Source organism: Oncorhynchus tshawytscha, linkage group LG17 (genome assembly GCF_018296145.1).
Source record: "Oncorhynchus tshawytscha isolate Ot180627B linkage group LG17, Otsh_v2.0, whole genome shotgun sequence".
Taxonomy (NCBI): domain Eukaryota; kingdom Metazoa; phylum Chordata; class Actinopteri; order Salmoniformes; family Salmonidae; genus Oncorhynchus; species Oncorhynchus tshawytscha.
In genome coordinates, this window is record NC_056445.1 from 21943914 (window position 1) to 21955000 (window position 11087).

At 38.2% G+C, this 11087-nt stretch overlaps 1 protein-coding gene across 2 annotated transcripts; it reads right to left on the reverse strand.

Annotated features, from left to right (window-relative positions):
• Positions 1–1784: 1784 nt before the first annotated feature.
• LOC112217071 (protein mono-ADP-ribosyltransferase PARP12-like) lies at positions 1785–8518 on the reverse strand. 2 transcript variants are annotated; one of them, XM_024377331.2, is made up of 11 exons: positions 8408–8518; positions 7895–8025; positions 6059–6109; positions 5787–5913; positions 5543–5660; positions 5231–5327; positions 5062–5155; positions 4780–4852; positions 4429–4559; positions 3691–3836; positions 1785–2537 (listed from the first exon to the last, which is right to left on the reverse strand). In XM_024377331.2, the coding sequence occupies exons 2-11, from the start codon at positions 8022–8024 to the stop codon at positions 2296–2298; spliced, it is 1209 nt and encodes a 402-aa protein (XP_024233099.2). In that variant the 5' UTR covers position 8025; positions 8408–8518; the 3' UTR covers positions 1785–2295. The 2 variants fall into 2 exon arrangements, with proteins under 2 accessions (XP_024233099.2, XP_024233098.2); XM_024377330.2 differs by having other exon boundaries at positions 5543–5708.
• Positions 8519–11087: the final 2569 nt, after the last annotated feature.

Below are 11087 nucleotides of genomic sequence, written 5' to 3' on the forward strand. Positions count from 1 at the left end.
TTCCAAAGAGGTTTTAAACAAATCAAAATAGATTTTAGATTCTTCAAAGTAGCCACCCTTTGCCTTGATAACAGCTTTGCACACTCTTGGTGTTCTCTCAACCAGCTTCATGAGGTAGTCACCTTGAATGCATTTCAATTAACAGGTGTGCCTTCTTAAAAATAATTTGTGGAATTTCTTTCCTTCTTCATGCGTTTGAGCCAATCAGTTGTGTTGTGACAAGGTAGGAGTGGTATACAGAAGATAGCCCTATTTGGTAAAAGACCAAGTCCATATTATGACAAGAACAGCTCAAATAAGCAAAGAGAAACGACAGTCCATCATTTAAGACATGAAGGTCAGTCAATGAGGAAGATTTCAAGAACTTTGAAAGTTTATTCAAATGCAGTCGCAAAAACCATCAAGCGCTATGATGAAACTGGCTCTCATGAGGACACAGGAAAGGAAGACCCAGCGTTACCTCTGCTGCAGATTATATGTTCATTCGAGTTACCAGCCTCAGAAATTGCAGCCCAAACAAATGCTTCCCAGAGTTCCAGTAACATACACATCTCAACATCAACTGTTCAGAGGTGACTGTGTGAATCAGGCCTTTGTGGTTGAATTGCTGCAAAGAAACCACTACTAAAGGATACCAATAATAAGAAGAGACTTGCTTAGGCCAAAGGACATGAGCAATGGACATTAGACCTGTGGAAATTTGTCCTTTGGTCTGGAGTCCAAATGGGAGTTTTTGGTGAACGGATGATCTCGGATGATGTATTTCCCACCGTAAAGCATGTAGGAGGAGTTGTTATGGTGTGTGCTCAGCATATGTGCTCAGCATATGTGGGAAGTCCTTGAAGACCGTTGGAAAAGCATTCCACGTGAAGCTGGTTGAGAGAATGCCAAGAGTGTGCAAAGCTGTCATCAAGGTGAGGGATGATTACTTTGAAGAATCTAAAATCTAAAATATATTTTGATTTGTTTAACACTTTTTTGGTTCCTACATGATTCCATATGTGTTATTTCCTATTTCTGTTGTCTTCACCATTATTCTACAATGTAGAAAATAGTAAAAAATGTTGTTACGTTACAGCTTTATTCTAAATGGATGAAATAGTTTCCACCCCTCATCAATCTACACACAATACCCCATAATGGCAAAGCAAAAACACATTTTTAAACATTTTTGAAAAAATGATTACAAATAAAAAACTGAAATATAACATTTACATAAGTATTCAGACCCTTTACTCAGTATTTTGTGGAAGCACCTTGGGCAGCGATTACAGCCTTGAGTCTTCTTGGGTATTACTGTTTTTATTTTTAATTCAAATCTACTTTTTCTTTGTCATTATGGGGTATTGTGTGTATATTGATGAGGGGTGGAAACATATTTAATCCATTTTAGAATAAGGCTGTACCGTAACAAAATGTGGAAAAGGGGAAGGGGTCTGAATACTTTTCCAATGCACTATATATATATACACTACCATTCAAATGTTTGGGGTCACTTAGAAATGTCCTTGTTTTTGAAAGAAAAGCACATTTTCTGTCCATTAAAATAACAACAAATTGATCAGAAATACAGTGTAGACATTGTTAATGTTGTAAATGACTGTTGTAGCTGGAAACAGCTGATTTTTAATGGAATATCTACATAGGCATACAGAGGCCCATTATCAGCAACCATCACTCCTGTATTCCAATGGCACGTTGTGATAGCTAATCCAAGTTTATCATTTTAAAAGGCTAATTGATCATTAGAAAACCCTTTTGCAATTATGTTAGCACAGCTGAAACTGTTGTTTTGATTAATGAAGCAAAAACACTGGCCTTCTTTAGACTAGTTGAAAATCTGGAGCATCAGCATTTGTAGTGTATATTGAACATATCTGAGGGGACACGTACCCATGGAAATGATGCCTCTGGGTCAAGCCGCCATGCAGGTGAGCATTTTTTGTTCTGTAGGCAGCTCTGCAGAGTGTTCACCAGCTGACACATACACAAAGTCATAAAGTCTGATTTAAAATGTATTAACCCTAACCTTAACCACACTGGTAACCATTATACCTAACGCCAACCTAAAAATATGACCAAAAAGCTACTTTTTGTTTTCATGAATTATAATACAGCAAATTTTAACATTGCAGCTGGCCCATCTAGTGGAAATTGCTCGGTTCTGCCTCAAGGACAAGACTCATCCTTATAAAGCCTGTGCTCCCCCTGCCATTGTAGTTTTGGCAATTAAGCAGGATTTGGCTTGGCAGTTGGGTTTGGTTAAACCAAGGGATTTGGGTTGGGAGCATGGTTTTAAAACGTTATAAGGTATTCAGGGTAAATCTGAGACTTTTTAAAAACTACGAACACATGTGGCTCTTGGATGTTGTCCACACAGCTGTCATAGGCGATGGATCCTCCTGTTTCTTTAAGAGGTGGTGTCCGACAGCTGGAGTTTCCCACAGTGTAGTCTCCAACCAGCACACGACAAACAAACATGGACCTCACTCCGGACTGGCTGGTATAGTAACTAGCATCCCTGGCAAAGTAATTTCCTGAAATAAATGAATAATGTTTAGCTTAGATTTTCTTTTACAAAAAATGTACTTTATAAAACCAGTTTTGTTGCTTGGAATATATGACTGCGTATTTGGAGAATTTATTGTTTAATTATACTATTGCTGCATTCACATGCCGGTCGGAAGCGGGAAACTTCCCAATAAGGAAGTTGTAAATCTGACATGATTGTGTTTAATGCAGCTAGTCAGAACTTGTCAGAATTGTTCTACTTAGTAGTATGATATGTTATGTTTGGTGTGGTTACATAAAACAGAGGTCACTTAAGGCAAAAATCAAGGGTGGTTGGTCCGGGTGGATGGGTAAGCTTATAATGCGAATGTCTAGCAACCCAAAGGTTGTATGTTTGAATCTCATCATGGACAACTTTAGCAATTTAGCAACTTTGCACTACTTACTACTTTTCAGCTTCTTTGCAACTACTTAGCATATTAGCTAACCTTAGCCCTAACCCCTAGCCTAGCTGAAGTTAGCCACAGCAAATTATAATTTGTGACATATTGTACATATTGCATGCAAATTCCTATTATATTCTACGAATTGCAATTCATAACATATCATACGAATTGAAATTTGTAACATATCATACTATATGGAGTGTCTTGATTTTATGTACAGTACAATATGAAATGCTTACTTGTGCTACTTTGACCTCTGAATGAATTTTGTGAATGTGGTGTAAGTGCTTCTTAAGTCAGAACAATTCTTCAACCAATAAGATTTTAGCTAGCTAGATAGAATTAGCTAGCTAGATAGCATTATATAGCTTGCTTAACATTGACTATATGGTCAACTAGCTACATTATCAACATTAATAAGTTGTAATTGTCAAACTGATTTTGTGTCATCTTTTGGTTGAAAAGGTAAAAGGTCAGCGATGAAACCTCACAACTCGGAAACCTTCTCCCACATTTCCACTTTAAGAGTTGGGGTAATTAAGAGTTGTGGTGTCATTCAAGTCAAACATACAAGTTGGAAACGTATATTTACAAAAATTCAGATAGCACGTGAACGGACCAGATTTAGCGATTTATCCAAAATAATCTATATTCACAGACATGGACAATCAAATCGTGTCAATACAACAGTTATTGATTTGGGTTTTGCATATACACAGTACTGGCATCATACCTTTTCCATAGGGAATGTCATTGTTTCTGCATACTCTCCAGTCAAAGTTGTCTTTGCAAATTCTGTCAACATGTTCAGAGACAGTTCCATGGAAAAGCTGTTTCTCCATGATGCTTGTCCCTGATGATTTCATCTGATCTCTTTGCCTAAAAAGGAATATGTTGGAATTGATCTATTACAGTAGGCAATCATATACATTTTAGTAAGACTAGCAAAGGTGCCATTCAAATGTTCAAATGCAGAATCACTGTGTATCTACTGTACAGTATTTGAATACTGATATATAGAAAATCACTTTGTTCATAAAAGGGAACGTTCACCCAAATTACAGTTTACCCTGTAGTTTTTCGCACGTTATGTCCAAATCATCCTAAAGTATCTCAAATTGATTGTGCAGCTCAATTAAGATACTTATAGATGTGGGCATGAAGCTCAAAAAAATCTAAAATTGGTACCATTGACTTGAATGGAATGCTGTCTTACCTTATCCATGGACTTCATTCAGGGTAAGGAAACCACAATGTAATTTGGGTGAACTATCCTTTCAACTGTATGATTTAATTTTGCATAGAGATCAGCTTCCATCAGTTTTAGTAAATATGATCCATTATCTTACATTATTTGCTAAATGTTGATTGAGTCATATTTTTATTTGTATTCTATCTGAACCAGCTACAGTAAGAAGAAAAAACGAAATAGAGTTGTATTTTGAGTGAACTATCTCTTTAAGAAACATACAGCTCATAGAAGTTCCATTGGTAAAGGTTTTGTACTCTCTCAATGGTGAGTATGTGAAACCCCACAGCGGTTTTCTCAAAACGGGCCTTAATATCTTTGTGTTCAGCTGTTGAGCTTGGCAACAAAACCATCTGTGAAGACATAGAAAACCCCCTCATAAGCTCATTCATAATGATACATGCTTCTAGACAACACAGAATGGTTTTGCATGCTACACCATCTTTCCTGAAGGATACGATTGCTGGTCTTATTCAAACAAGTTTATCTGATCATTTAATGTAACATCACATCCACAGTGAACATTGTCACAATGCATGTATGTTTTATGCTTTTTGGGTGTTTTTCCATTACCTCAAAGCCGTTCCCAGGCAATCGAGACTGGTCCCAGTAAGGTGGCACAATCGAAGAGTTGGTATTAGACATGCTTAAGGAAGAAGTGAGGGGATACAAATTGTCATCAACGATCATATTGTCCTCATCATGCCACAAAGGTAGCTAATACCTATCTGGAGACTCACTCAATATCACCCTTAGTGAACCAAAATCTAATTACATAATCTTGCCCAGATTATTTCAATGTAGTATTTTTTTTTTAGAAAATCAATAATTCAGTTTGCTGTGTTTCACTCTTACCAAATTGCTCTCTGAACATCTCTGGGAGATTTGAAGATCGGACGTCTTCTTACCAGTCTTTGGGTGTGTGAGCTCTTGTTACTCTGGATCATGTCTAAAAAATCATATCTTTCTCAGTTCAGAAAGTAAAGCAGGTTGATACTAAAGCAGGTAAATAATATCAGCCTACCTTCCAAATTGACTTCATAGGTGTGTCGTCCAGCAGTGAACTCAAACACTGAGCCAAGAGAGGGATCCCTGTACACCCTCTCTAGGTCCTCCATAGTCTTAGTACACGCACGCACGCACACACACACACACACACACACACACACACACACACACACACACACACACACACACACACACACACACACACACACACACACACACACACACACACACACACACACACACACACACACACACACACACACTTTAGGGATACTTTCTTCTTTTCTTTGTGCCATATTAGAGGGGGAAATTAGGTATCACTACATACTGATGACCAAAATACGTTCCAGCATTCATCCTCTTCTTCCCAGTACCAAGCCCACTTGGTAGCAAGGACAGCTTCTGGTTGGTCCAGGGAGGAAACCGTAGCAAGTCGCCGAACTTTGCTGTGACCGCGGATCATGAGGATAAAGTTCACCGGTGGTATTCCATGGCTAGGGCATAAAAAACACTTTCAAGGCTTTTACTTCAGTTTTACACATTTAGTAATTGTCTCGGTTTAAAATAGATACCTCTCGGTCTTTGCTGGGTCACAGTAGTCTCTCTCAATGCCCTCATTCTCTGGGATACATGACCAACCAAGTCCATTATCCACCTCCCATTGATATGGCATAGTAGAATGGACACCCATACACACATCTTAAATATAAATCAATATCAGTGCAATAAACCCATACCGATTAAGTCAGGGAAATTAGAACATACATTTTTGTCAAAAGATTGTAAAGAATTTCTATCACAAATGGTGCATTTCCACTGATAATACCGCAGTGTTATACTGTACCTCCTTCAAAGCAACGTCCAAAAAGGAAGCCATGACAAATTTCTTTTTTTTCTGTGAAAAATGTAAGATTTCACATTTCAATATCAGATTAGGTTGCAAAGCTTGCAAGTGTTTTGAAGACCATATGAAGTTAAAGTGCAGAAATACAGTAACATAAACAAAGCATTACATTCTAGAATCTCAATAATTATGTAAGTAGACCTTCAGAAAGTATTCATACCCCCATTACATTTCTTTTATATTCTGAAAAACTCCCCAGTCTCTAATGATTACAAGCATACCCATAACATGCTGCAGCCACCATTATGCTTGAAAATATGGAGAGGGGTACTCAGTAATGTGTTGTATTGGATTTGCCCCAAACATAACACTATTCAGGACAAAAAATGTATTGCTTTGCCACATTTTTTGGTAGTATTACTTTAGTGCCTTTATGCAACCAGGATGCATGTTTTGGAATGTTTTTATTCTGTACAAGCTTCCTTCTTTTCACTCTATCAATTAGGTTAGCATTGTGGATTATCTACAATGGTGCTGATCCATCCTCAGTTTTCTCCCATCATAGCCATTAAACTGGGGTGGCAGGGTAGCCTAGTGGTTAGAGTGTTGGACTAGTAACCGAAAGGTTGCAACTTCAAATCCCCTAGCTGACAAGGTACAAATCTGTTGTTCTGCCCCTGAACAGGCAGTTAACCCACTGTTCCTAGGCAGTCATTGAAAATAAGAATTTGTTCTTAACTGACTTGCCTAGTTAAATAAAGGTAAAACAAATAAAAAAACTCTAACTGTTTTAAAGTCACCATTGGCCTCATGGTGAAATACCTGAGTGGTTTCCTGCATCTTGTTTGTGACTGGGTGTATTAAAACACCGTCCAAAGTTTAATTAATACCACACTCAAAGGTATATTCAATGTCTGTTTTTTTACCCATCTACCAATAAGTTCCCTTCTTTGCGTGGCATTGGAAAACCTCCCTCCTCTTTGTGGTTGAATCTGTATTTGAAATTCACTGCTCGACTGAGGGACCTTACAGATAATTGTAGGTGTGTGGTACAGAGATGAGATAGTCATTCAAAAATCATGTTCAACACTATTATTGTACACAGAGTGTAATGTGATTAGTAAACCCTTTACCAGGTTTAAATTCAACCTTGTATTGCGAACTGGACTCTCGTTTTAATATGGTCAAACTATTCCTTTAAAAATATGTTTTTCATAACAAACACTGAATATTAATAGTTAAATCATAGTTAAAAAATATGGTTCTACGCTGTGGCTATTTTCTGGTGTTTTGAAGTGGAAAACTGAGCATGTCAAGCATAATACATCAACCCTGTTACCCATAGATAGATAGACTAGAAATATTTTAACAAGTTCAAATATTGTTGTTAAGCTTGCATTCAATTTCTCCTCACTGTTACATAGAACAAGCTTCCATTCCCCCAGTCACAAAGTGAATTTTGGCTGATTTAAGATTAAATTGTTAACCTTGTTGACTTGCCTAGTTAAATAGAGGTTACATTTAAAAATGTAAATTAAATAAAACTTGTTATAGTCAATCCTGTCACTTTTATTGTCACCTTTATGGTCATTTTTCTTAATTGAACCTCTTCAGATGGGGCAACTTTATGACAGAATAAATTGTTATATTTGACAAGATTACACTACCCAAAATGCACTCTAATCTAGGAATGAACCATATATGTATATTTAGCATTCCTAATAATGTAATGAATGATTTTGTAATTTGTGTAAATGCATTAGCTAGAGGGAAAATGAAACAATATTTTTAAAACAATATTTTGATAATTTCCCAAATTGGGCTCATTTGCAGCACCTTTCATGATTTTGTGAAATGGGTAGGTCTGTAGCAAAGTCTCAGCATATCCCATGGCATCATTGGTATTCCCAGTGATCTCAATCTCTCGTTTGTCCACATCCTCACGAATATGAATATGGAAAGCCATACTGTGTGCAAAGAGACAATAAGAAGAAAAAGAACAATAACAACAACAACAACAGGTAATTTACTCACCTGTTTCTTTGCCATCACATTTTTTTTTTGCATGTGCTACAAAAGTCTATATGGGTCCGCTAATACAGGGCTAGTAATGTGTGTATGTGTAGGACCCTCGGCTATGTGTAGAACCCTCTGTAAAACCCCAAAAGGGTTTTGCATGGAACACAAAAGGGTTATACCTGGAACCAAAAGGGTTCTACCTGGAACCAAAAATTGTTACCCTATGGGGACAGCCAAATAACCGTTTTAGGTTTTAGATATCACCCTTTTTGTGTACAAGACAAAGTAAGTTATAAAGTAAGCCTCAAAACAAGAAGTGAGAATGCTTACCTTGTAGTAGCTAGTAAGACACAGCCTCAATTGTGCGCCGAGATTATGACACTTAGAATATGTTGTTTATATTGTACAAGGAAATAGCAAAGGGTTTACTGTAAATGACCATGATAAGCCAAAGCATAATTAACTATCAATAAAGGAGCAATGTCCCTGGTGTGTTCACCATGCACTTTGCCCTTTGATGGAAGGAAATACCTGACTCATCCCTCTAACTCCTGACATCCCTCTGACAATTTCTGACAATTTCTTCAAATGTAGGTGCCACATATATACAGTATTGGTTAAGGTAGTCAGAGGGACCTGGGTTTGAGTCCAGGTCAGTACCCTCTGAATTAGTTACAATGTGTACCAGAAGTGGGATGGCGCTGCTGGGAGGACATGGAAATTGTTTCCCATCAGTACATGCACAATAGACTTAAGAGTAAAGCGCAGGCACTCACTGTCCAAAGGAAGACATTAGTGTAGGCAGCGACAGTTAAACTTAAAGACGTCCTTTTTGAACTTTTCCTATTGAGAAATCGTTTCATTTTAAACTTGGTTAATGTGTTCAGATTTGATATTTAATGTTTCATTCCTAAGTCTAAAGAATATCAACGTTTTAAATGCAGCCTATTAATTTGCTTTTCTGTATCAGAATACTTAATTCTATGCACACCATGTCATGATTATACCTCACCCAAGAAATCAAAGAAAAACCAACACTAGAGGAGTGCACACAAATCAAATCAAATTTTATTTGTCACATGCTTCGTAAACAACAGGTGTGACCTAACAGAGTACGGCAGCACGGCAGAGGCAGATGACTGGTGCCAGCACACCACGTTCACTTGGACGAACTTCCAGAGCAAGAGAGAGATGGATGTGTAGAGCTCTTCAAGGCAGCAGGCTGTGATGGAGAGGCACCCAAGAGTAGATCTCTTAATTAAACTCTATTCATATATTCGACCCAGCACAATTGGAAGCGTCCAGGAAAGAGAGGAAGAACTGTGTGCACATCCTCCCTGACGAGGAGGAGGATTAGTACAGGTGCAGTGCCTTCAGAAAGTATTCATACCCCTTGACTTTCTCCACATTTTGTGTTAAAGCCTGAATTCAAAATGGATTAAACTTGTAATAAATTCTCAGGGAGAAAAGGTTGTAGATTCATGCGTAGAGCGGGGCAGATGTTTATTACACCTTCCCAGAAGGCAGGAATCGAGGTCACAGGCAAGCAATGATCAAACACAGGTAGGCAGTCAAAAACAAACACTACCTCACAACCATACAAACAGAAAGGACTGAACTAAACAGGGAGCTGATGAGACTATGTGAGAAACGAACACAGGTGAAATCATTGAACAAAAATGAAAGACAGGGCTACGTTCAAGAACACAAAGAAAAAGAACACAAGGTTGACTAAGAAAAGAAAAGCAGAACCTTACAAAACTGAGATTTTGTGTCGCTGATCTCCACACAATACCCCATAATGTCGGTCGTGGAAATTTTCTGTATTTACCAAATCATGAGAGCAAACCACACACAAGTCAGAGTTAGTTATCACAAAGTCCATCTTTAATTATATGAGCTCCATTACAACCCTGTGACTCTCAGATCAATTCAGTGTCTATCAATGAATTCTCTGAGAGTCCCTTACACATTGCAACTGAGATCCTTTATAGCAAAGACACACTTAGCCAGACAGCATCGGCATAATTTATCATTCAGCTTTGTCTCCTAAACTATGTTCTATTCTTAAACTCAGAACCATAAACAAATCCTCCATATCAACAGCCATATATCAAATCCATCCTATCTTGACAAGATCACAGAGACACATTTACTGGCACACAGACATTGTGGAGCCAAGAGATACACGCTTGACCTCTCCCCTCTCTCCGGCCCAAGTAACTTAGTCTTGACATAGAACAGATACTGCAACCCCGCCACAGTATTATACAAAAATAACATTCTGATGAGAAGTAACTTACAAACATATGATGAATATAAAACATCTTACTTATGTTACCAACTAATTCTGATTATTCCCCAACATGTCAAAGTGGAATTTTGTTTGTAGAACATTTTAGAAATGTATTTAGAAAAATAAAAGCTGAAATGTCTTGAGCCAATACAAATTCAACCCCTTTGTTATGGCAAGCTTAAATAAGTTCAGATACCTTCTGAAGGCACTGTTCATGTCAATAGACAAAACTGATGCCAATGACAGCAGTGGACTGGATACAAGACAGGTGGCCAACTCTGGCCCGCATTACTTCTCTTTACTTGAGGCTCCCCACCACCTACAGTCACCACCTACAGTTGAAGTCGGAAATGTACATACACCTTCATCAAATACATTTAAACTCAGTTTTCACAATTCCTGACATTTAATCCTAGTAAAAATTCCCGGTCTTAGGTCAGTAAGGATCACCACTTTATTTTAAGAATGTGAAATGTCTCGCCTCCCAGGTGGCGCAGTGGTCTAAGGCTGTGCCACCAGAGATCCTGGGTTCAAGCCCAGGCTCTGCCGCAGCTGGCTGTGACTGGGAGGCTCATGGGGTGATGCACAATTGGCACAGTGTCGTCTGGGTTAGAGAGGGTTTGGCCGGCAGGGATATCCTTGTCTCATTGTGCGCTAGTGACTCCTGTGGCGGGCTGGGTGCAGTGCATGCTGACCAGGTTGCTAGGTGTACAG